At 58.2% G+C, this 25,759-nt stretch overlaps 2 protein-coding genes across 2 annotated transcripts in view; one reads left to right on the forward strand and one right to left on the reverse strand.

The window, feature by feature from the left end:
- HSPG2 (heparan sulfate proteoglycan 2) overlaps positions 1-15,606 on the forward strand; it is a 96,233-nt gene extending 80,627 nt beyond the window's left edge. Inside the window, 28 exon segments of the mRNA XM_045548476.1 lie at positions 146-327; positions 709-904; positions 1,167-1,207; positions 1,209-1,347; positions 1,632-1,892; positions 2,988-3,192; positions 3,722-3,819; positions 4,226-4,492; positions 5,250-5,359; positions 5,555-5,702; positions 5,782-5,898; positions 6,496-6,607; positions 7,289-7,433; positions 7,519-7,618; positions 7,771-7,880; positions 8,002-8,110; positions 8,694-8,792; positions 9,173-9,394; positions 9,665-9,909; positions 10,250-10,421; positions 10,514-10,636; positions 10,724-10,780; positions 13,128-13,203; positions 13,291-13,369; positions 13,532-13,602; positions 13,709-13,792; positions 14,173-14,276; positions 14,393-15,606. Of these exon segments, the coding sequence (XP_045404432.1) occupies positions 146-327; positions 709-904; positions 1,167-1,207; positions 1,209-1,347; positions 1,632-1,892; positions 2,988-3,192; positions 3,722-3,819; positions 4,226-4,492; positions 5,250-5,359; positions 5,555-5,702; positions 5,782-5,898; positions 6,496-6,607; positions 7,289-7,433; positions 7,519-7,618; positions 7,771-7,880; positions 8,002-8,110; positions 8,694-8,792; positions 9,173-9,394; positions 9,665-9,909; positions 10,250-10,421; positions 10,514-10,636; positions 10,724-10,780; positions 13,128-13,203; positions 13,291-13,369; positions 13,532-13,602; positions 13,709-13,792; positions 14,173-14,276; positions 14,393-14,565 (3,845 nt within the window). The 3' untranslated portion in view covers positions 14,566-15,606.
- Positions 15,607-15,986: 380 nt separating this feature from the next.
- Positions 15,987-25,759, reverse strand: LDLRAD2 (low density lipoprotein receptor class A domain containing 2). The gene is made up of 5 exons (XM_045546559.1): positions 25,678-25,759; positions 23,804-24,229; positions 20,242-20,373; positions 16,362-16,523; positions 15,987-16,234 (listed from the first exon to the last, which is right to left on the reverse strand). Exons 1-5 carry the CDS (start codon positions 25,757-25,759, stop codon positions 15,987-15,989), a joined length of 1,050 nt encoding a protein of 349 aa, XP_045402515.1.

Below are 25,759 nucleotides of genomic sequence, written 5' to 3' on the forward strand. Positions count from 1 at the left end.
TGGGCATTCTCCCTCTCTGAGCCTCAGTTTCCACCTCAGAGCAATGGGGAGATTGGTGCCTGTCTAGCAGTTACTGAGCTGGGGTTGTGATGGTGCACGTGGCCAGCCCTGCACGTGTGTCAGCACGTGTCATTCCTCCGGGCAGGGCCCCCCACGGTGTCCGTGCTCCCTGAGGGCCCCGTGCGGGTGAAAGCGGGCAAGGCCATCACCCTGGAGTGTGTCAGTGCCGGGGAGCCCCGCTCCTCTGCTCGGTGGACCCGGATCGGCACCCCTGCCAAGCTGGAGCAGCGGATGTATGGGCACGGGGACAGCCACATGGTGCTGCAGGTGAGGCCAGGCCGTGTCTCCTCTGGGTCTGAGGCGCAGGGCAGGGCCCAGCCTCGAGCAGGGGTGCAGGGAAAGAGTGGTGGAAGGGCAGCGTGGGGCACGTGGATGGAGAGAGGAAGGGAGAGATGAGACAGGTGCAGTGTGGGTAGTTGGAGCCTGAGAGGGAAGAAGGAAGAAAGAATGGGTGGAAGGATGGGTGGGCTGAGGACCAGGTGGACGGATGGACGCATGGGGTGTCCTGAGGTGAGCCCTCAGGCAGCCCGGTGGGAGAGCTGGAAGCCAAGGGAAGGGCGCAGGAAGGAGGGAAAACCAAGCCAGAATGGGGGCCGATGTCCACGTCCCCACTTGGTAACCAGGTAACCAACCCCCTCGTTTTCCCAGATTTCATCAGCGGAACCGTCAGACGCAGGCACCTACGTGTGCCTCGCTCAGAATGCGCTGGGCACAGCACAGAAGCTGGTGGAGGTGATCGTGGACACGGGCACCGTGGCCCCAGGGGCCCCGCAGGCCGAGGTGGAAGAAACCGAGCTGACCGTGGAGGCTGGACACACGGCCACCCTGCGCTGCTCAGCCACAGGTGTGGCCGGGGGCTGGCACTCAGGGCTGGCAGAGCCCCGGGGCCTGATGTGTAGACACATGAGACCTGGAGATGACGTCGTGCCCAGGGCCGGGTGCAGGGCAGACTTTGCTGCTAGCATCTCCCAGTGATGGCTGAGGTGTCCACTTCGTGGTCCCCATGGAGGGCAGGATCACCCAGGCCCCTTCCCCATCACTGCCGCCCTCAGCTGGCCCCTGGGGGCAGCCCAGCGACCTCCGCCACTTTCCACTCTCCTCCACAGGCAGCCCCACGCCCACCATCCACTGGTCCAAGCTGCGCTCCCCCGCTGCCCTGGCAGCACCGGCTGGAAGGTGACACACTGGTCATCCCGAGGGTAGCCCAGCAGGACTCAGGGCAGTACATCTGCAATGCCACCAGCCCTACTGGGCACTCTGAGGCCACCGTCGTCCTGCACGTGGAGAGTAAGGCACTCACCCCCTCTTTTGGGTCTCCCCTCTGTGCACTGCATGGAGGTCTGAGCCCCACACCAGGCTCCACTGTGGACAGAACGATCCAGAGGCTGCATGCACCCCAGGGGCCCAGAGCCTGCCCTTGCCCAAGACCCACCCCCTCCTGGCACCTTCGCTCTCTTCATCCCCCGTCCTCTGGGCTCACCGTCCAGCTTCCCTGATCCTTTGTCCAACTGCCTGCTGCTATGCTGACCTCTGCCCTTCACCACCCTGACCTCTGTGTCCTTCCCGTGCAGGCCCACCCTACGCCACCACAGTTCCAGAGCACGCTTCGGTGCGGGCAGGGGAGACGGTGCAGCTCCAGTGCCTGGCTCACGGGACACACCCACTCACCTTCCAGTGGAGCCGCGTGGGTGGCAGCCTTCCCGGGGGGGCGACTGCCAGGAATGAGCTGCTGCACTTTGAGCACGTGGCCCCTGAGGACTCAGGCCGCTACCGCTGCCAGGTCACCAACAAGGTGGGCTTGGCTGAGGCCTTTGCCCAGCTGCTCGTCCAAGGTAAGCAGCCCCTACTCAGGCTGGGCAGGCCCTCGATGACCCAGCCGTGGGTACCTAGGGCCCCACACTTGGGGCACGAAGCCCTCCCTCCGTTACCACACCTGGAGAGCCCTCCTCGCCCACGTTCTCCAAGGCCTGAGATAGGCTTGCCGCCTCAAGGAAGACCCTCAATTGCTGTGTTCTCAGCTCTTCTGGCCCTCGTGGCTGCTTCCTCCCTCGGCACTGACCGTGCACTGCCAGGGGAAGCGATTATGTTTACGTTAATAGCAGCCTGCCTCCCCTGCCAGACGGTGAGGACACCCAGGCATCTGAGCAGGCCCGGGCTAATCTGCCACAGGGCCTAGCACAGGCTGGGTAAATGCTTGACAGGGACAACAGGGAGTGAGTGACAGGCGGCTCCCAGCCCAACATGCCCGGAGCATCAGCGTCTCCATGGTCTCCTACATCGATGGGGCAAAGCCAGATGTAGCCCCCTGGTCAAGAGCCTGGACTCTGGAGTCTGATAGACACAGGTTCAAAGCACAGCTTGGTCACTTGCTAGCTGTGCAACCTTGGCCACGTCATTTAACATTTTTGAGCCTCCGTTTCTTCATCTGTAAATGGAAAGAATGCTGCCGACCGCATAGGCTGAGTTAGGTGCGTGGATGTCAGTCCCGGTGCTCATAACAGGCACTGAGCAAATAGGAACGATGCACGTCGGCACCCAGCCTGCCACCCGCCCTGCACGTGTAGGTGTCCTCACCACGGCCACGTTCCTGGATTCCTTATCTTAGACTGAAGCCAGAATAGCCTTTGCTGTCCTTCCTTAAAATGTCTGAGCTCCTCCCCCTTTTGTTACGGACTGTCCCCCGCACCGAAAGCCAGAAGCTGTGGAACCAGAGCCCCCCACTCCGCAGGCCTCCTGCCATGTTGCCTGAGTGACTGCGCGAGTGAGCAGATGCATGTGCCACCGAAAAGCCTTTTCGCTGGCTAGAGAGGCTACCAGGAGAAGAACGTCACTTGAATGTTGAGATGGGGGTTTCCTGGGACTCTGGGGAGGGCGCCAGGGACATCACACACACATGTACCTGCAGAACCTGGTACCTGTCCCCGCAGGCCCCTCCGGCTCTCTCCCTGCCACCGCCATCCCGGCAGGATCCACACCCACCGTGCAGGTCACACCTCAGCTGGAGACCAAGAGCATCGGGGCCAGTGTTGAGTTCCACTGTGCCGTGCCCAGCGACCGGGGCACCCAGCTCCGCTGGTTCAAGGAAGGGGGTCAGCTGCCTCCTGGCCACAGCGTGCAGGATGGGGTGCTTCGGTGAGTGGAGCAGGGGCAGGACTGGACTTGGGCACCCTGGTCTGAGGCCCACAGTAGGGCTGAGTTGGAATACCTACCCTAGGGGCTCAGCACGAAGCAGTATCCTTGGACAAGTCACTTCACCTCTCTGAGCCTCAGTTTTCTCAGCTGTACAATGGGTTGTATAAGCCTGAAATGAGATCTAAAGCACTTGCACAGTGCTTGGTGCGTGGAAAGCCCTTAGTAAACAGCGGCCCATATTTGCGTTTTTGTTGGAGGAAAGAGAACAGGCTCTGGGGCCAGATATATACAAATGACCCCAGATCTCAGCTCTGCTACTTGGTAACGGTGCAATCTTGAGCTCTAGTACATTGGTCTTTGTACAAAGTGGGTGTGGTACCCCCGCCCACCCTGCCCACCTACCTCGTGTGGTTATTAGGAGACTAGAAGTTGACACCGTGCACAGACCTATGTCGGCTTTGAACTCCCACACAGTTGCAAAGCATTCTCATCAATTGTTTTTACTTCCTGTCTTATTTTTTCTGTATAGAATCCAGAACTTGGACCAGAGCTGCCAAGGGACATATGTTTGCCAGGCCCATGGACCTTGGGGGCAGGCCCAGGCCAGCGCCCAGCTGGTTGTCCAAGGTAGGAGGGTGGCTTCAGGCCTCTGCCAAGAGCAGGGGACAGAGATGAGAAGGGGAGAGGAACACTGGGCTCAGACCATGTTCCCCAGGAAGCCCCCTAGATGTGTAAGAATAAAGAGAGTTATTCTATTTTACCTTGCTTATGTCTAGCGTAAAGTAGGGATGCTTGTAGAATACTGCAAGGGAGGGAAGCAGTGAGACTCTATCCCCCCAAAAAAAACGAATTTAAAAAAGAATGAATGAGCGGACACACGAGTGAGTCAATGCACAGGCAAAAGAGCAAACAAGTGTGTTTATGGGCGAACGGATGAAAAAGCGAATGGTGGATGAATGAATGCCTAGGGCCCCCGTGCGCACCTTTCCTGGGGAGTCTGATCTCACTGGGCCTCTGCCTCCCTCCTCCCCAGCCCTGCCCTCGGTGCTCATCAACATCCGCACCTCTGTGCAGACCGTGGTGGTCGGCCACGCCGTGGAGTTCGAGTGCGTGGCCCTGGGTGACCCCAAGCCTCAGGTGACATGGAGCAAAGTCGGAGGGCGCCTGCGGCCTGGCATCGTGCAGAGCGGAGGCGTTGTCAGGATCGCCCACGTGGAGCTGGCCGACGCGGGACAGTACCGCTGCACCGCCACCAGTGCCGCGGGCACCACCCAGTCCCACGTGCTGCTGCTCGTGCAAGGTGAAGGCTGGCAGGGACCTTTACTGGGGGGCCGGCGAGTGGGGCAGGGGCTTCTCGTGTGGCTGTCCCCTGCCTGCCGGCTTTCCTCTTCCTCCTCACTCTCTTGGGGGATTTTCTGTTGTGTGTTTTTAAGGGGCAGGTTTCATTACAAGTGGTGGCACTAGGAGATAAAAATGAGCGTCCCCCAGGGCAGGCTGGAACTTACAGGGACGGAGCTATGCCATGGGGCATTAAGAGGGAAAAGAAACATGGTCCTCACCTGCAGGCAGTGCCTGCTCTGACCGGGGAGACCTGCAGCCCAGTCTGATGGCAGAGATGTCACATGCACGCAAAGCAGACATAATAGAGAGGGACAAGGACAGCGGGTCCAGGGCAGGCACGAATACTGTGTTTTCTTTAAGGCAGTACCTGTTTACCCCGAGCCTATGACTTGCTCCCCAACCTACTCACCCATACTGCCCTAGCACCCCCTTCTCAGTCCCCAAAAGCTGCACAATATTTTGCCTCGTATGTTGAAGAGGTCTCGAGGCTGCAGAGTCATATAGACCCGGCCCTGAACTCTGCCCCCACCCTGGTCCCCCTGTGCCACCAGGAGTGAGCAGCCACTTCTCCCCCTAAGCCACAATTTCTTCGTCTGTGAAGTGGGACGCAGCATCTCCCTTCGAAGGGTAGTGTGAGGATTGAATGAGCACAGGCTGGGCACACAGATGGCAGCTGTCATGGCGTTGATGGCCTGTGTCTCTTCCCCACCTCTCAGCCTTGCCCCAGATCTCCACGCCCCCGGAGGTCCGTGTGCCTGCTGGTTCTGCGGCCGTCTTCCCCTGCATGGCCTCGGGCTACCCCACGCCCGACATCAGCTGGAGCAAGGTAAATGCTGGGCAGGGGGAACGGCAGGGACCAGGTCCAGACCAGCTCAGCGTCCCCAGGACCTGGCACAGGCTTCGCAAAGAGCCAATGCTCAGTGTTTGATGGGGCCCGAGGCAGAGATGGGCGGCAGGCCCCGTGGAGGTGTGGGGCAAGGGTCAGGGCCGCTGGGAGTCCTCAGTGCTGCTGTGTTCCCAGCTGGACGGCAACCTGCCCCCCGACAGCCGCCTGGAGAACAACATGCTGATGCTGCCCTCGGTCCGACCGCAGGACGCAGGCACCTACGTCTGCACCGCCACCAACCGCCAGGGCAAGGTCAAAGCCTTTGCCCATCTGCAGGTGCCAGGTAAGACGATGCCCCCAGAATTGGCAGTGCCCTGCGCTCCTGGGCGGGCATCGTCTCCAAGTGTGCTCTCTGCTGGCAGAGCGGGTGGTCCCCTACTTCACGCAGACGCCCCACTCCTTCCTGCCGCTGCCCACCATCAAGGACGCCTACAGGAAGTTTGAGATCAAGATCACCTTCCGGCCCGACTCAGCCGATGGTGAGCAGGAGAGTCAGTTTGAGGGGGCCTGCCTGGGGCGGGGGATCTTGCGAGTAACCGCCATCCTGGCATGAGCCCTGGCCGCGCCCCAGCCCCGCCCAGCTCCCTCGGCCCTCGCTGTCCAGGGGTCCCCAGGCCTTGGGGCCTCTGCCCTGGGCCCTCTCTCACACCTGTGGTCCTCGTCCCGCCTCTGCGATGTCTTGTCTCTGCCGCTGGTGCCACTGTCCCACCTTCCTCGCCCGCCTCTATGCCTGCCTCCCTCCTTTCCCTCCCACCTCTCACCCTTCCTCCTCTCTCTCTCTCATCTTTCTGGGTCTCTGACTTTCACTGTCCAGGCCTCCTCCTCTACTCGGGTGAGTCTCCGCCTGCCTCCTCGCCTTGGGGGGACCCCCCAGAGCATGCAAAGCACATCCTCAGTCCGGCCCTTCTGTTCAGGGCCCAGCCTGAGGTAGTGAGAAGGCCTGGCTGTGCCAGGTGTGCCAAGGGAGGGATGGCCATCCGAGACTGGACAGGCTGAAGAGCGAGGCGCATTCCCAGGGTGGGGGGACAGGGGGCCGGGGCTGGACGAGAGCCCCTTACACGGCTGTGCCCACCCAGGGATGCTGCTGTACAACGGGCAGAAGCGGATCCCAGGGAGCCCCACCAACCTGGCCAACAGGCAGCCCGACTTCATCTCCTTCGGCCTCGTGGGTGGAAGGCCCGAATTCCGGTGAGACCCCCCGGCCTGCCCTTTTCAGGGGGATTGGACACAGGCCACACGACCCTGGGCCAGGTTATACAGAGGAGATCCTGGAGGAGGAGAGCTGTGGGCGTTTCCCTTGGCAACCACGCAATCTGCTGGACCAGGCTGTGTGCCCGTCAGGGGGAAGGGCTGCTGCAGGCCAGGATTCCTTCCTTCCTTCTTCCTTCCTTCATTCATTCAACGGTTATTTGCTGAACACCTACTATGTGCCAGGCACTGTTACAGGCAAAAGCAAAACAGACCAAGTTCTAGCCCATGTGGGAAGGTATATTCTAGTTGGGGAAGACAAGCCACAAAAAAGGACAGAACAAGGTGATCTCAGAGAGACAAGAGTGCTCAGAGGAACATGCAGCCAGGTGCCAGGCCGCAGGGCCCTGGAGCCCGGGGCAATGGGAGCCCTGTGGGTGCTCTGAAATAGCTCCCAGAGAAAGGATGTGGGGAGAGAAGACCCGGCCAGGGACGGGGCAAGCGTTGGGGGGCAGGTCATGGGAGGAGGACAGGGCAGGGACAGGAACTGGGGCATCCCTAGGCCAGGATACAGGAAGTGGTGACATCCCTCATCTGGTGCTCCTCTGCCCAGCTGGGCCCCATCCCTTCTTACAAACTCCATATCTACTCTCTCCTGCCCGGGTCCACCCCACGGAGCAGGTTCGACGCAGGCTCTGGTATGGCCACCATCCGCCACCCTACACCGCTGGCCCTGGGCCAGTTCCACACCGTGACCCTCCTGCGCAGCCTCACCCAGGGCTCCCTGATTGTGGGCAGCCTGGCCCCAGTCAACGGGACCTCCCAGGTGAGACCAGACCCTGTGCCTCATCCCCCACCCGTCCTGCCCCTGCCCAGCCTCTGTCGCCATTCCTGACCTCCCCACTCCCCAGGGCAAGTTCCAGGGCCTGGACCTGAATGAGGAGCTCTACCTGGGCGGCTACCCCGACTACGGTGCCATCCCCAAGGCGGGGCTGAGCAGCGGTTTCATAGGTGCGCCCCCCACCCCCACCTCCAGCCAGGGCCGACACTCACCTTGCTGGCGGGCAGAGCTCTCGGGAGCCTGGGAGGGCACGGTGGGGTTGGGCTGGGTGGGCTGGCTCCCCGGCACCCTGCCCCTCGCTCACCCCACCTGCCCGCCCCAGGCTGCGTCCGGGAGCTGCGCATCCAGGGCGAGGAGATTGTCTTCCACGACCTCAACCTCACGGCGCACGGCATCTCCCACTGCCCCACCTGTCGGGACCGGCCCTGCCAGGTGACTCCACACCCACACACACCACCCAGCTACCCCGGCCACTGCCCTCAGCCCTGGCTGGCCCCTGGGGGACTGGGGGGCCTGAGTATTCTCGGTCTCACTTCTGGGGGCTGCTTTGCAGAATGGGGGCCAGTGCCACGACTCAGAGAGCAGCAGCTACGTGTGCGTCTGCCCAGCGGGCTTCACCGGGAGCCGCTGTGAGCACTCGCAGGCCCTGCACTGCCATCCAGGTACGTACCCCACCCCCACCGCCACTGTCACCCCTGGTGCTGGCCTCTGGCTGTTGCCACCCCTTTGTGTCCACCCCTACCCCAACTGCAGGGGTACGTCCACACCCCACCACTCCGACCTACGTCCTTCCCAGTCCTCCCAGACATGGATCCCCACCTCTGCTACCGAGGTCCCCCACCCCTCACGGCTGTCTGCCCCCCTCCAACACACTGCTAGCCAAGTACTTGCCAAGCCCCCGGCTGTGGCCACCACGCACACCCCCACTCACTGCCACCTTCCCGGCTTATTATCCAGTACTCACCCGTTACCTGCCACCCAGGTACTCCTCACCCCTCACTGTCACCCAGGCACGGTCTTTCAAGAACACACAGACACATACTCACTCGTTCACTCCCCCTGCCGTCCCCTGCCCAGCCTCAGGCTCCACCCGAGCCCTGATCCACCCCCTCCTCTCAGCCTCCGGGCTGGCCCAGCCCTAACTAGCCAAGGGAGCCCGGGTGTGATGGGCAGGGCCTTGGCGCCAGGGCCCCACCCCTCCCAAGCCCCCTCAGTATCCTTCTCACTGGCCTGTATGCCCCCCAGAGGCCTGTGGGCCCGACGCCACCTGCGTGAACCGGCCCGACGGTCGAGGCTACACCTGCCGCTGCCACCTGGGCCGCTCTGGGCTAAGGTGTGAGGAAGGTGAGTGGAGCCAGGCCTGAGAGCCGCAGGGTCCCAGTGACGGCTGGGGAAGCCGGGCAGGGCACTCTGAGGCCACGAGGGGCCCTACGGATGGTGAGATTATCCCTGAGCCAGAGGGTCTCAAAGCCACCTGGCCACACTTCTGCCCAGCCTGGGTCCTTACACAGGGGCCCCAGAGAGGACCCCTGTCTTCCTGGAGCTCCTCCCAGCCTGGTCTGCCAGGGCAGGGGCCCACGTGCGGCTGCAGCTCCTGCCCAGCTGGCCTGAGCCTCGGGCCTGGAGTGTGAGGTGGGCGGGGGTCCCCAAGGAAGGCTGAGTAGCTGGTGCCCACCCGGGACTCCAGTGTCCCCACTGCCCCGGCCGGGCTGTGGCTGCTGCAGGTGTGACGGTGACCACCCCCTCCCTGTCGGGCTCCGGCTCCTACCTGGCGCTGCCCCCGCTCACCAACACACACCACGAGCTGCGCCTGGACGTGGAGTTCAAGCCGCTGGCGCCTGACGGCATCCTGCTGTTCAGCGGGGGGCGGAGCGGGCCCGTGGAGGACTTCGTGTCCCTGGCGATGGCTGGCGGCCACCTGGAGTTCCGCTACGAGCTGGGATCAGGTAAGCACTGAGACTCGGACTCCAGATGCCCAGCTTTGTGCCCTGCTTGGCTCTCGTGCCCTGGGGAGGCTTGGAGGCCTAACTCCAGGAGGTAGACCCCACTTTCTGCACATTCCTTCCCTGCGTGTGTGACTCAGGCAGGTGCCTAGGCCTCTGGCAGCCCTGCGCTCCACATCTGGAATAGCCGCAGGCCCCAGGGAGTTCCCATCTGCACGTGGTGGGCAGGGCAGGGAGCCCCACGTTCCCAGCCCTGCCTGGCATCCTCCCCAGGCCTGGCCGTTCTGCGGAGCACCGAGCCGCTGGCCCTGGGCCGCTGGCACCACGTGTCTGCTGAGCGCCTCAACAAGGACGGCAGCCTGCGGGTGAACGGGGGACGCCCCGTGCTGCGCTCCTCGCCCGGCAAGAGCCAGGGCCTCAACCTGCACACCCTCCTCTACCTGGGTGGCGTGGAGCCCTCCGTGCCACTGTCCCCAGCCACCAACGTGAGCGCTCACTTCCGCGGCTGCGTGGGCGAGGTGAGGAGCAGCCTGCAGAGGGCAAGTGGACGGGAGGAGGGCAGATGGGGCCCAGGGCCCAGACGCTTCACCTCCAAGCCTCAGTTTCCTCCCCTGTAACACGGGGATGATAACCTACTTTGAAGGGTTGGACGGAGGACGGACGGCACGGATGGATGTTCCTGGCACACGGCGGGCACTCAGTTTCCGTGCTGCCTCCCTCCCCCGCTTAGAATCCCGTGCTGCCACTCAGGTGCCAGCGTGGGCTCCCAGCGTCCTCTGCTGCATTCCTCTCTCTCTGGTACACCTGGGCCTCTGCCTCCCGTGCCCCTGTAGTCCCCCAGTGTCCCTGTGCCCACAGGTGTCAGTGAACGGCAAGCGGCTAGACCTCACCTACAGCTTCCTGGGCAGCCAGGGCGTGGGGCAGTGCTACGACAGCTCCCCCTGCGAGCGCCAGCCTTGCCGGCACGGGGCCACGTGCATGCCCGCTGGCGAGTACGAGTTCCAGTGCCTGTGTCGAGATGGCTTCAAAGGTGGGGGAGCTGCCCGGGCCACCGGCGGGGAGGGGCACGGGTGGTCAGCAGCCCATGCCCACCCACCCTCTCGCCCCCACCCTGGCCTGCAGGAGACCTGTGTGAGCACGAGGAGAGCCCCTGCCAGCTCCGTGAGCCCTGTCTGCACGGGGGCACCTGCCAGGGCACCCGCTGCCTCTGCCTCCCTGGGTTCTCTGGCCCACGCTGCCAGCAAGGTACCCCACTTCCCTCTGGGCGCCCTGGGGCTGGACACGTACCCACGGGTGTCTGTGCCCACCGACCAGACACCCCCCTCCCCACAGGCTCTGGACATGCCACAGCGGAGTCCGACTGGCACCTTGAAGGCAGCGGGGGCAACGGTGCGTACTTGTGGCCGGCCCGAGAAGCCTCCTCCCTGGCTCCCACCTCTAAGCCCCCCTTCCAGTTACCCCACCCCTCAATCTTGGCCTTTCAGCAAAAACGGCCCATGTGAGGGGCTCACTGGGCACAGACAGACACAATAAAAAAAGGGCACAGCCCCACAGAGTGGGGCCTGCCCCACACCTCTGGCTACGCGACTGCAGACAGCCCTTAGAGTCACTCTGACCTCAGTTTCCTCCACTGTATTCATGCATTCAGTCAACAAACATCCACTGTGTGCCCATCCTTGCCCTGGCAGCAGTAAATATACGACAAATAAGGCAGGACCCTCATTCTCAAGGATTCCACTGTTTAAAAGCAAAGATAGGCCGGGCACAGTGGCTCATGCCTATAATCCCAACACTTTAGGAGGCCAAGGCAGGAGGATTGCTTGAGCCCAGGAGTTCAAGACCGGCCTGGGCAACATGGCAAGACCCCATCTGTACCAAAATAAAAATAGAAAAATTAGCCAGGCGTGGTGACACACACCTGTAGTCCCAGGTACTGGGGAGGCTGAGGTGGGAGGATCGCTTGAGCCCAGGCATTCAAGGTGTCAGGGAGCTATGATCAGGCCACTGCACTCCAGCCTGGGTGACAGTGAGATACTATCTCTAAAAATAAATAAAGGCAAAGATAGCAGTAAAAAGTGAATATTGATTGAACATTTACAGGCACTGTGGTAACTCCTTTACAGACACATCCTTTCTCATTCTTACTAAAATAATAGGAGATGCAGTGGTGTAGTGCTTAAGAGCATGGGCTCTGGAGTTAGCCTGCCTGGGTCCAAATCTTAGCCCTGTCACTTACTGTGTGAGCTAATGTGAGTCACTTAACTTCTCTGTGCCTTAGTTTCCTCACATATAACATGGAAATGAATAACCTCTTTCCACAGGGCTTCGGATAACATTTTGAATGAGAGTAAAATTGTTTAGTGTATTTTATTTTATATTTTTTATTTTTTCGGAGACAAAGAGTCTTGCTCTGTCACCCCAAGTAGAGTGCCATGGCATCCTCATAGCTCACTGCAACCTCAAATTCTGGGCTCAAGCAATCCTCCTGCCTCAGCCTCCCTAGTAGCTGGGACTACAGGTGCACCACCACGCCTGGCTAATTTTTCTATTTTTAGTAGAGACGGGGTCTTCCTCTTGCTCAGGCTGCTCTCAAACTCCTGACCTCAAGCAATCCTCCCACCTCAGCCTCCCAAAGTGCTAGGATTACAGGCATGAGCCACTGTGCCCAGACCTGTTTAGTGTATAGAACAATGTGTGGTACAGAGTGGGTACAGGATGTTAGCTTTTGCTAATATCATATTAATTTGTAGGGTTGTTATAAAGATTCAGTTAAATGAAATGATGTTTGTAGCTAGAGGTGAAGGTCCCTGCACAAGCACACAGTAGGTGCTTGGTAAATGTCAGCTGTTGTCCTCATCGTTGGGTAGTGGCAGACCCTGCCCTTGTAGCTCCCAGGCCTACTGTGGCCAGTGCTGGCCTGTGGACTGGGTTTTGGGGAGATAGGGAGGGGCATGGTAGAGCCACACACAGTAGGGACATTGGCGCTGACAGGCCCAGGTCCAGCCCTGGCTTCCCACATCCTGGGCCAACCCCTCACCTGCGCCTGTCTCCCCACCTGTAAGCTGGAGAGAACACAAAGGCTCTGAACCATCTAGTGCCACAGAACAAGGTGACCAGCTGTCCCTGTTTGCTCCGGACTGAAGGGTTTCTTGGGCTGTGGGATTTTCAGAGCTAAAGCCAGACAGAACTCAGCAAACACCACGGCTGGTCACCTGATGTGGATCCTATATAAAATAAAATACACAGATTTCAAAGGAAACCGATTATACTGAAAAAAAGTTATCAAAATATTTTTCAAGTGTTCTAATTTGCAACATATGTGCTTCTTTATTAACATGTTAAATAGCAAGATCTAGTGGTGGTCTTCATAGCTACTGCAACTTTAAAACAATAACAAGTGTAAATGATGTTTTGAAATATTTGCAGCTACTGTAATGTGATAAGCAAATATTAGTGACAAAGTCACAGGTCCTGGTACTACTACTTTGGTTTGTTGCCTGAATCTATAATTAAAGGACCTGCTAACTGTCAGTGAGAAGTGAGTGGAAATCAAGTTCCAATGTTTCCCACACAGTTCACAGGCCCCTGAATTCTCTGACAGCCCCCTTGGGTGTCTGGGGTCAGAGCCCCGGGGTAGTCGTACGTGCTGGAGTGGAGGCGGGGGGCCCAGGGAACTGACTCGGGACTGACACCTGATGCAGGTGAGCAGGTGTCCCTGCCCCCCATTCTCCCGCAGATGCCCCTGGGCAGTACGGTGCCTATTTCTATGACGATGGCTTCCTGGCCCTGCCTGGCCACATCTTCTCCAGGAGGTAAGACAAGTGTTGGGAGAGCCTGTGGGCCCAATGGGGAGGACCAGAATCTGGGACTTCTGTCCCTCATCCACCCCTCCCCCGCAGCCTGCCCGAGGTGCCGGAGACCATAGAGCTGGAGGTTCGGACCAGCACGGCCAGCGGCCTCCTGCTCTGGCAGGGCGTGGTGAGTGTGGGCATGCGGCCCAGGGTCTCAGGGATCCCGGGGCAGGAAGCTGGTCTCCCGGTGGCCAGGGTGGTGGGGAGAGAGGAAGGCGGAGGCCACAGGCCTTAGGGGGCCTCAGCTCTCCAGGCTGGGGAGCCCAGAGACCCTGTGCTTCCCTGGCAGGAGGTGGGAGAGGCCGGCCGAGGCAAGGACTTCATCAGCCTCGGGCTTCAGGACGGGCACCTTGTCTTCAGGTGGGTCCTGGCACCTGGTCCCTCCCCTCCCTTCTCTGCCTCCCAGCGCCCCACCCCTCCCCAGGCCTGCCCCAGCTCACACCCCCTTGGGCTTATGTGACTGCAGCTACGAGCTGGGTAGTGGGGAGGCCCGCCTTGTCTCCGAGGACCCCATAAATGATGGCGAGTGGCACCGGGTGACAGCACTGCGGTAAGGGAGCCAGCCGGGCCCAGGGTTCTGGAGCAGGGCAGGACCCCACCCCATGCAGGGAGGAAGGCATGGAGCTCTGGGAGACAACTTGAAGCTGGGGAAGGGGAGACCCCACTAGGCAGAGCACAGACTTCCAGGCCTGACAGAGCTCCACAGGGTGGGGGCGGGCAAGCCCCCTGGGGGCAGCAACGTGGGCAGGGGCCGAGGAAGTTGTTTGTGGGGCTGGATCTCTCATGCCATGGGGGAAAGAAAGAGCTCAGGGAGCTGGAGGCAGACTTCTCTGGCTGGAATCTCAGTGCCAAAAGGGTGGGACTGCACTCTTGTGGGATGGGGAGGGCGGGGGCGTCCGTGGTACAGGGCCTGACCCAGTTCCACCGCAGGGAGGGCCGGAGAGGCTCCATCCAGGTCGACGGCGAGGAGCTGGTCAGCGGCCAGTCCCCAGGCACCAACGTGGCAGTCAACGCCAAGGGCAGCGTCTATATCGGTAAGTCCCGGCATGGGCCTCAGTGCAGGCCCAGAGCCCCTCCTCACTCCCGCGGGGCTCTCCTCACCTCCGGGGGTTCCTGAGCCCACAGGCTTCCTCCCCTCCCCTCCCTGCAGGCGGAGCCCCCGACGTGGCCACGCGGACCGGGGGCAGGTTCTCCTCGGGCATCACCGGCTGCATCAAGAATCTGGTGCTGCACTCGGCCAGGCCCGGCGCCCCACCCCCGCAGCCCCTGGACCTGCAGCACCGCGCCCAGGCGGGGGCCAACACACGCCCCTGCCCCTCGTAGGCACCCGCCGGCCCCACACGGACTCCCGGGCAGCGCCCCAGCCCGACAATGTCTAGTATATTATTATTAATATTATTATTATGAATTTTTGTAAGAAACTGAGGCAATGCCACGCTTTGCTGCTACCGCCCTGGGCTGGACTGGAGGTGGGCACGCCACCACCCCCTACAGAGCTGGGCAAAGCCACAAGGCTGACAGGCAGGGCAGGTCGGATGGGAGTGGGTGCCTCGGAAGGCCACCAGGACTAGAGGTCAGGCATGGTGGCTGCGTAGCCCCAGAACTGCCCCTACTCCCCCTCCCAGATGGGGCCCCCCAAGGTAGAGCCGACTGCCCACTTCTGCAGCCCGTGGGCAGTCCTCATTCCTGGGAGAGCCAACCTCGGCCCACAGCCTTGAGCCTCGCCGGCTACCTGAAACAGGGGGCGTTGCAGGAGCCTTCGCCACCCCCTCTGGGTTGGGAAATCTCTCTAGTGTCAGCTGTGGAGCAAAAGGCAGCTCACCCCTGGGTAGGCGGCCCCCTAGCCCTACCAGCCCACGTCCCAGCCCCCAGACACAGCCAGCTGGGCCACCGCCCCTGGCAGCCTCCCCCACCCACCGTGCCCTCCTGTTCTGCATTCCCGCCCCCCTCCTGCCAACACACAGCCAGGGCCCCTCCCTCAGGGGCTGCAAGGGAAACCCCACCCAACTCTACAGGAGCTGCCACAGGCAGAGCCCAGCACTGAGAGGGTCTCCCTGCCCACACCAGGCCACGTCCCCCACTCATCTGGAAGTGAAGGCCCAGGGGACTCGCGGGGGAGCCGTTGGTGGTCGGGAAGAGTTAGTGCCTTGGGTGGGGGGAGCCAGGACTCAGACCGGGAGGGTTAGGAGGGGATAAGACAGCCCTGCCCCATCTGTGGGAGCTGAGGACCCAGCGGGGGGTAAGCGCCCTCCTCCCAGTGGTCCCCAGACTGGGGGGTTGGGACACCTGGCCTCCGTGTCCTAGAAGGGACCCTCCTGTGGTCTTTGTCTTGATTTTTCTTAATAAACGGTGCTATCCCCGCCAGGGGTCTCCTGTATCTTTGACTAGGCCTTGACTCAGTGGAGCCTTCGGGTGGGTCAGGGTGGGGCAAAGCGGGTCTGGGAGTGAAGCAAGATGGCCTTGGATTAGAGAGCCCCCCACTGCTGGCCCTGGGCGTGGAGGTCCTGCCATTCCTTGGTCCAGCCCAGCGCCAGCCACCACCCGAGCTGTAGGGCTTACTGTGTGCAAGTTACCTCCTGTGGCCCTCAATGACCCTGTGGGGCAGGAATCGTCCTATTTTCCAGAGGGGCAGACCAAGTCTCAGAGAGTTAGGTGACCTGTCCAAGGTCAGACAGCCAACTGGCGATTAGAACCCAGGGTCTGTCGGAGCCCAGAGTCTCCTTCCTCTGACGCACGCAGCCTTTCTAGGGGTGGCCTCCCTGATGCTGGAAGGTTGGTCCACTTGGCCGCAGCCCCCCAGGGGCAACCTGGCAGGGATACGTGTAGCAGGTGGTGCAGGCTGCACTGCAGCTGGGGCGGAGGTCATGGGCACCAGATTGCCGTTGCCAGGCCAGCCGGCCAGGGGAGCAGCAGCACCAGAGGAAGCCCAGGAAGAGGCCGGCGGAGGCCAGGAGCAGCGAGGAGGCCACTGCCACCCCCCGGAGCTGGGGGCCTGCAGGAAGGGAGAGTCCACTCAGGCCTCAGCCTGTGCCTGCTGCCCCCGTTCCCATCACCTGGAGAGGGACAAGTGGGGTTTTGGTGGGAAGAGTAGGAGCAGGTTGTAACCCAGAGCCATCTACCTTCCAAAGTTGCGTTCCGTTGTGCTGGGTCCCTGCCTGCGGGGGGGCTCCTCTCAGCTGCAGTCCAGAGGGGGCCGGCAGACCCGAGAGGCAAGAGGAGAGTCGGGGGCTTGGAGGCACCAGCATCCGTACTGCCAGTCTGGCCGGGCACCAGAGAGGGACCTGCAGTAGGAAAGAACAGAACACACACACAGGGCTGCCCTTCCTGGGGCACTTCTGTGTTGCATTTAATACTCACAAGACTTCTCTGAGTTTGTCACTATTAGTATTTCCATTTTGCAGAGAGGTTAAGTCACTGGCCAAGGTCACACAGCTGGCAGTGACAGGGGAGGACTTGAGTTCACACAGTCTCGCTCCGGGGCCTGGGGTTTACTTCTCAAGGAAGAAGATGCACGTGCCTTGAGTATTTGCTCTGCACCAAGCACCACGCTCCATGCCAGGCCCTTTCCCTACAGTGTTTCATTTACAGTTTACGACAACTCTGAAAGGTCAGGTTTACCATCCTATTTTACAGGTAAGGAAACTGAGGCATAGACAGGTTCATTCTTCCATTCATCTGACTAGTCTTTCTCCAGCCTCTCCTATACCCCAGACATTGCTCTAGCGGTTGGGGGAGACAACAGTGAGCAAAATAGACAAAAAGGTCTTCATGGAACTGGCAGTTTAGTGTGGGGAGACACAAAGCACATTAATACAGTGTAGGTCAAATGCAGGCAGGTGCTATAGAGAGAATTTACACAAGGAAAGGGGATGGGGCATGTTGGCTGGGGCAGGGTTGCCATACACGTAGCAGTTACCATTTTAACCATCTTTAAGTTTACAGCTTAGTGGCACTAAGAACATTCACATGTTGTGCAACCATCACCACCATCTGTCTCCAGAACTTTATCTTCCCAAACTGAAACTCCATATCCGTTAAACAATCACTCCCCAGCCCCCCTCTCCCCAGCCCCTCAGGGCCATGGTTCCATTCTCTGTCTCTGTGATTTTGGCTACACTGGTGCCTCATATAAGTGGAATCATACAGTCTTTGTCCCTTAGTGACTGGCTTACTTCACTTGGCACGTCCTCAAGGTTCATCCATGTGGTCACTTGTATCAGAATTTCCTTCCTTTTCAAAGCTGAATAATATCCACTGTGTGTATAGACCACATTTTGTGTACCCATTCATCTGAAGGTGGACACAGGGTTGCCATTGTCATACAGAGGGGTCGGGAAAGAACTTAAGTGATAGTTAAATAGAGACCTGCCTGGAGGCAAAAGAATGAGCAGCAGATCCCTGAAGAAAAACCTTACAGGTGGCGGGAATAGCTAGTGCAGAGGCCAGAAGGCAGGATGAGGCTGGAGTGTGGAAGGTCCCGCCAGGGGCCAGTGCAGAGGAGTGGAGGGCAGGCGGAGGGGGCGGGGCTGGTTGGTGGGCGGGGCCAGAAGGGGCGAGGCCAGATCACGCATGACCCGTGGGCCCTGGAAGGCTTCACTTTCTCTGAGTGAGATGAGGAGTTGGCAGAGGGTTTGAGCACAGGAGTGATGACCTGATTTAATATTTTAAAAGGCTCCTTTGGCAGGAAAGCATAACTCATACCCCCCCACTCAAGTGTGGGCTGCACATAGTGACTTCCAAAGAGGACAGTATAGAAACAGGGACAGAAAATAACAGTGGAGAAACCTGACACACATGGCCTTAGCCAGGTGGTCAAGGTCAAGATCAATAGTCCTAAATCGTGTTGTATGTACCTTGGAGATGATGTGATGAAAGTGGCACTTCACCTCCGTGGTCTTCCAATAACCTGAGACTACAGCCTAATCTTGAGAAAAATACCAGATGAATCCCAATGGTGGGGATTCATCCTACAAAATACCTGAGTGGCACTCCTCAAAACTGCCACGGTCACCAAAAACGAAGAAGTCCTGAGACACTGCCACAGCCAAGTGGAGCCCAAAGAGACACAAAAACTAAATCCAAGGCCAGGTACAGTGGCTCACGCCTGTAATCCTAGCACTCTGGGAGGCCAAGGCCAGAGGATCGCTTGAGGTCAGGAGTTCGAGACCAGTTTGAGCAAGAGGGAGATCGAGTCTCTACTAAAAATAGAAAGAAAATTATATGGACAGCTAAAAATATATATAGAAAAATTAGCCGGGCATGGTGGCACATGCCTGTTGTCCCAGCTACTCAGGAGGCTGAGGCAGGAGGATTGCTTGAGCCCAGGAGTTTGAGGTTGCTGTGAGCTAGACTGACGCCATGGCACTCTAGCCCAGGCAACAGAGTGAGACTCTGTCTCAAAAATAAAAAATTAAATCCAGGATCCAGGCTGGGTGCAGTGGCTCATGCCTGTAATCTCAGCACTTTGGGAGACCGAGGCAGGAGGATCGCTTGAGGCCAGGAGTTTGAGACTAGCCTCGGTCTCAGCAAACGAGACCCATTCTCTACAAAAAAAAAAATTTTAATAAAAAAATTAGCCAGGCATTGGAGTGCATACCTGTGGTCCCAGCTACTTGGGAGGCTGAGGTAGCAGCCTTGCTTGAGCCCACGAGTTCGAGTCTACAGTGAACTATGATCTTGCCACTGCACTCCAGCCTGGGCAACAGAGTGAGGCCCTGTTTCAAAAATAAATAAATAGGTGAAATTGAGTGCTGGGTACATGAGAATTTTCTGTACTATCTTCTCAATTGTTTTGTAAATCTGAAACTGGCCTAAAAAGTAAAGTTCATTGAAAGGAAAGAAGGAAAAGAAGGCTGCCCTGGGCTTCTGCAGGAAGACTGCACTCTCAAGGGCCAAGCACAGAAGGAAGGACACCAGTTCAGGCGCTGTGACAACAATCTGGACGAAAGCAGTGGTGGCTCAGACCAGGTGACAGCAAATCAGCTGTGGGAAGGGTCAGGGACTGGAGAGTTTTCAGAGGACTTGTTGCCAGCTTGGTTATGGGCTAGAAAAAGGAAGGAGCCAATAGTCACTCAACAGTTTGCGGCCTGAGCAACTGGAATGTGAAGGTGCCGCTCAGTGAGAGAGGAGCGAGGTGGGGGCAGGGCTGGGGGGCAGAGTCCGGTTTGGGGCAAGTTCAGTTGGAGATGTTGGCTACACATCCATGTGGAGACGTCAAGCACGGAGGAAGTTATGTGACTAGAGCTCAGGGACGAGTCCAGCCAGCCATGCCCTATAAGTGAGACCACCAAGGGAAAGCCTGGATGGAGAAGGGGACACAAGAACTGGAGCCTGTGGTGCAAAGCACAGAGTGTCAAGGAAGTAACCAGCAACTGCAAAGGAGCTGAGCAGGGACTTGGGGAGGTAAGTGTGTGGGGTCATAAGAAACTGGGTTTCACCTCAGCTAGGTGTTTTTTTGCAGTGAACAACCTGTTCAACTGTATGTGGTAGCCCTGCCTCCATCCCACTCCTGATGGGGACGAGTGGGTGGAACATCTCTAGATCCTTGGGAAGATTATTCCTGGGTGATCTATTCTGGCCCCCCACCATTTCTTCTCTCTAAACCTTGGTTTCCCCATTTGTAAAATGTGGGAGTCAGACTAGATTGATGGCTTTCAAGGTATGTCTTGAGGGTAACACTCAGGGCCCTCAGAGAGACATCAGTCAGCCAAGGCCCGAGGCCCCCACGTCTAGCTAAGCAGAGGATCTCCCCTTTCTAGGTCTTGGGCCCCTGCCAGGTCCCCGCTACTAAACCGTCATTTGGAAACAGCTGGATTAGATGATCTCTAGCATCATTCTAGCTCCAACTGCTCCAACCCTCACGCTGCCTTCCTCCCTCCTGCTGTGCCCCTGCCTCCCGCCTCCCGCCTCCCCTCTGCGGCCCTGCTGCAGGGAAGGGGCGCGGGGGCCAGGCCTCCCTCCTGGCTGCTCAGCAGGGCCCAGGCCTCCCCGGTCACTGACCTCTGCAGTCAGCTGGTGGCTGGGAGCTCTGGTCACTGCCGTCGCCACAGTTGTCCATGCCCCAGTGATCACACACCAGGCTCGGAGGGATGCACCTGCCGTTCCCACAGCGGAAGTAGGCACCGCAAGGTCCTGGGGGGAAAGGGAAGCCTGAGATGAGGATCCTGGACCAGGTCCATGACACAGCAGGGCGTGTGGCCCTACAGTGACAGAGTGTGGGAGTGTGGGTGGGAGAGAGCTGTTACCATGTGCATGCAGACAAGAATATGGGTGAGTGTCACCTGGGCAGGAAGGGTCCTATCATGAGGAGGAGGAAGAGAGGAGGGGGATGGCAACTAACATCTACTGAGTTCCTGTTCTGTGCCAGGCACGGTTCTTAACTGGCTCATTTAGTCCTCACAGTAACCCTATGGGGTAAGTACTGTTATTATTAGTAGCTCCATTTTAGAGATCAGAAGACTGAAGCACAGGGAGGTTAGGGCACTCGACCACAGCTTTGTATCTAAATCCCAGGCAGGCTGGTCCTAGAGCCCGTGTTCGTAAATGCTGTGGCACACAGTGGGTGTGCGTGTGTCTGCACATGTGTGCACTCACACACCCTACAGTATCCCAGCGAACCTGAACGCTCCCAGCAAACACTTGATCTTGGCTTTGCACTCGCCACCCTCTCCACCCAGAACTCTCTTCCCTGGGGAACTGCGTGGCTTGCTCCCTTCAGATCTCGGCTCAGCTGTTACTTTATCCGTAGGCCTTCCCCACGCCACCCCTCCCCCGGCCCTCCCACCCTGCATACCCTGACGTGGGTCCCTCTGCAGCACTCGCCACCATCCGCAGAGCACAGATTTACTTGATTATTTGTTTACAGTTTGTCTCCCTACCAGAATGTCAGCTCCAAGAGCGCAGGGATTTCTCTCATTCATTGCTGTATTCCTAGGGCCTAGAACAGCACCTGGCGCATAGCAGGTGCTCAACATTGGTTAAATGAATGAATATGCACCCAGGTGGGAGAACTGTACGACTCAGCACAGAGGGTGCGGCAGACAAGTTGGCTCACGCAGCATCCCGTGCTGTTGAGAAAAGCTAGTTCAGGTGGGAATGACCCGCACCATGGCTCAGAGGCGGACATGTGACTCAGGCCTGGCCAATCAGGGCATTCCATTTCCTGGCCATGGGAACAGACACATGACCCACACAACTACTCAGATTTTTCACCAGGACTTTCACTACAGCCATCAGAAACGATGCTTGTTCTCTATTTCATGAGATTGGAGCTGTAAGGGTGATTATGAACTTGGAGCTTCAGGGTCACCTGGCTGCCAGGTAAAAAGAGCAGCTGCCTGAGATGGAAGCCAATCAGACCCACACAATGCAAAGATAGAGAACAAAGAGACAGAGCCCAGGGGACATTACCTGAACTTCTGGATCCAGCTATACTTGAACAAATAACTTAATATTCCAGTTATTGGAGGTTTCCCCCCAAATTCTCCTTTGGCTTAAGCCAACTTGAGTTTGGTTGGTTTCTGTCATTTGCAAATGAAAGTGAATAATACATAGAGGGTGTGTAGGTGGCCAGGTGCCATGGCACACACATGTAGTCCCTGCTACTTGGCAGGCTGAGGCCGGAGGCTTGCTTGAGCCCAGGAGTTTGAGACTAGCCTGGACAACACAGCAAGACTCCCTTAAAAATCAGCTGGGTGTGGTGGTGCACACCTCTAGTCCCAGTTACTCAGGAGGCTGAGGTGGGAAGATCGCTTGAACCCAGAAGTTCAAGGCTGCAGTGAGCTATGATCGCTCCACTGCCCTCCAGCCTGGGCAACAGAGTGAGACTCCATCTCTAAAAAAAACAATAATAAAAGGTGTGCAGGTGTAAGTGTGAAGTCTATGAGAGAGAAAACACAGACAGTAGCGTGGTAACACATGGGGAGTCCTAAGCATGTGCATGAGCAGGCAGGGTGTGCCTGTTGGTGTGAGTGATTGGGACTGCGTGTGGCCCAAGGATGTGCAATGAACCTTTCCTCATTCAAAAGGATTTAAGGAAGCCAGAGTTGCAAGAGGGCTTCACCACTGCCACCTGCTTTTTGGAGCCCATTCCTGCTAAACACAGAGCAGCTGCAAAATTCTTGGCCTCCCTGGCTGACAGCTGCACCTCATAGGAGGGCAAAGCCAGTACAGGGGAGAGGGAGAAAAGACGGGAGGAAGGGAGGTGGTGATTTCTAATCAGCTAGTGAGAGTGTTTGGAAAGCAACATAATAGGAACCTGGCATGCTACAGCCTACAGCGCTCGGAGAGGGGGACCCCAGGCACTGTCAGTTATGGCCCCAGTGATTTAGGGTACAAATTTTATGTAGTTTATTCCAGAGCCAGAGACTCTCACAGGGAAGAGAGAGAGTCTAAAATCTGAAATTCAGACCATGTCCTATTTATTCCAGGGAAGAAGACAGGTGGGAATTGACTAAGGAGACAAAGTGGCTGGAATGGAAGCTCTCAGGCCAGCTCAGTGCTAAAGGGCTGGCCAGGGCCTGCTACGCCAAGGTCTAGTTCTTGCTGAACCTGTGGTGGCTCTCAGAGACCCCACGTTCTTGCCTTAAAGTGCTCACAATCCCATGTTTAATTCTCCAGTCTGGATATTTTGGCAGGGATCACGATAAAGCTTCTCCCCGGTTTTGGAATCTTCTGGACTTTGGCAGCTCATCCGCTTGCCGTCACTGGAGACAGTCTCTGCTGTGACACCAGCAAGTGGCTCCAGTTCTAGGGGAACCTGCTGGGGCTAAAGCCTTAAACTCAATTTCAGCTGAAGGACATGCACTAGCATGAGAGCCCAGCTGCTTTGCTTACGAGCAGGGAGGCCTTGGGTGCTTCGCCTTCCCGAGTATTTCCCCATCTGTACATACTGGGATGAGAACACGGCCCCGGCGGAGCTGCTGTGGCACAGATGAGATCTGGCATGCAAAGGGCCAGAGGCAATGCTCAATACTCGAGTACGATTCATTTCAGTCCCAAGAGGTCCCCTCCTTGCTAAGTGGGTTCTGTTACTTGCAGTCACCAGAGCCCTAACCAAGCCCTTCTGCAGACATCTGAAGGGCTGAGCTGGGACAGCGGGGCCCTTGTGAACATGAGAGAGTGTGAGTGCGTGTAAGTGTGCGAGGTGGCACTGCGTGGCATGAGGGGTATGTGATGTGAATTGTGTGTGCCTGAGCAGTGTGTGAGAGGCATGTGAGGCGGGGTTGTGTGTACAAGGTGTGTGGGTCATGTGGATGTGACTTGTGTGTGCGTGCGCCTGTGGCTGTCAGTGTGGTGTGTACGTGTGTGAGTGTGTGTACACCAGGGGCTGATGGGACAGTCTGGGGCACACATTCATGGGAGCCAGATTTATGGGGTTGGCTCTTTGGGTCTGGAACATCTGTCCCTTACTGGGAGCCCCCAAGGGTCACCACCTCCTCCACTCAGTCGGCCCCAGCCCCTCCACTTCCTGGCTCCCAGCGTCCAGGCCATTCCCCTGCCGGCAGCAGCCCCTGTGCTGCTCCCCACTGTGGCCCCATCCTGGCCCTCAGCCCCAGCTCACCGGACCGGAAAGAGGTGACTTCTCCCACGAAGTCCACGCGTGGCTGGCGGCCTCTCGTGACAAGGCGCAGGCCTAGGGAGGGTCCCGAGGATGCCACCGGGGCCGGGATGGTCAGACCGCAGAGAGGGGCCCCCAGGGCCTGGGGCGAGCCCTCATAGAACTGCAGGAAGGAGCCGGGGGCACACGGGTCGGCGGGCTCTGGGGAGGAGACGCTGGGCGCTGGGGACACGGGGGACGCTGGGGTCAGGCTGTAGACCAGGAAGAAGCGGAACTGGAAGCGGATCCTGTGGCCAGGGGCCGCGGCCTGCACCCAGAGCTGGCAGTCGGTGTCCGGAGCCACGAAGTAGAATCTGCGCGACTCAGAGTGCGAGCGCAGCAGCAGCCCGTCCCCCTGCCACGTCCGCCCGCACAGGGCCACCAGGTCGGCTGCAGCGGAAAGCACGGACCTTGGAGCAACGCGGGGAGATCCCAACCCTGTCTACTAATAAATTGGTACCGAACCCTACCAATAAATTAGTTCAGAACAAATTTTGGTTTGCAGAGCTCTTTGTATTTTAGAATTGCAAATGAAGCATCGTAGATGGGTGTGTGCACAGGGGGCAGGACAGTGCCTGGCACTTAAAGGGTGTTAGAGAAGTGTTGGCTACTACCATCCTATTCAAGGACGGAGTAGACACATTTGGGTGCCTGCCCACCCAACAGCCATCCCCTGCTTCTTCTTGCTAAAGGAACCAGGCCTTGTAATCCTGGTTTTATTTGCCAGGTTTAGGGGTTGGTATGTGACCCAGCGGATCAGGCCGACGAGACTTAACAAGAGGTCTGCTGGGAGTTCCTGGGAAAGGTTTGCCTCCCCGATTAAAAAAACAACAAAAAAAAAAGAAGGAGTGTGTGGAGAGCCGAGTGACGCGGAAGCTGCTTTTCCTCCTGCTTCCAAAAGCTGTGACTGAGGATGAGATGTCTAGAGAGCTCCTGCAGCCATCCAGAGAGCAAGCCACGAGAATTACAGAGAAACACGGGCATAGTTGAGCCGCTGAATTAACCATCTCTGGGATCACCTGTGACCACTCTTCTTAAGTGAAATAATAAATGTCCTTATGGTTTAAGCCCCATTAGTTTGGCATTTGTTACTTATAGCCCTAAACATCCTCAGTGATGCAAGGTTGTTGTGAGGATTAAATACGATAAAGTGCAAGTGCTCAAACCAGCTCTGCTCTGGTCTTTGTAAGGACAGAGAGAGAAGAGGAGGAAGGTTTTCTGGGCAAGGCAGGGGCACCAGTGGGTGCTTGGGGACCAGGCAGAATGTGGGTGTCTGGAGACACCAGGGCTCAGGATGTGGGAGCATTTTCCCCTACTCACACAGACCTGCCACGGCCAGAGCCCGCCCTGGAGACACACGGGGTAGCGGTGGGGTTTACAGAGTGACTGAATTGGGCACCTTTTATGTACCAGGCACTGTCTAAGTGTCTTGCATGGTCTATCTCATCATATATGCACAATAATAATTGTCCCTTAAGGGCCACAGGCCTGTTATTACTCTCATTTTACTGCTGAAGAAACTGAGACTTAGAGAGTTGAAATAATAATCTCAAGGGTACAAATGTAGGAAGTGGCAGAGTGAGTGTGTGAACGCAGGGTTGTCTGACTCCAGAGCTCTCTCAATATTTTCCACTGTTGGACCCGAGGGCTGTCCTGCCCACCCCCGGACCCCTGCTTCTGGGTGACATGGAGTTCCGGCCTTCCAGAGGGTTTCCCAGCCTCCTCCAACTCAAAGGGCCCAGCCTATCAGGGTGACTGCTGATTCGGGAAACACAGTCTCCAAGGGTGGTGGGGGCCCGAGTCTCCCGGGTGCCCCAGCCGAGCCCCCTCACACTCACCCGTCTCCAGAGCAGACACAGTCAGGGCAGCTGTCCCCAGGAGAAGCAGCCTTAGGGGCAGCTGCGGAAGACGAGCCTCCAT

This window comes from Lemur catta, chromosome 3, assembly GCF_020740605.2.
Source record: "Lemur catta isolate mLemCat1 chromosome 3, mLemCat1.pri, whole genome shotgun sequence".
Taxonomy (NCBI): domain Eukaryota; kingdom Metazoa; phylum Chordata; class Mammalia; order Primates; family Lemuridae; genus Lemur; species Lemur catta.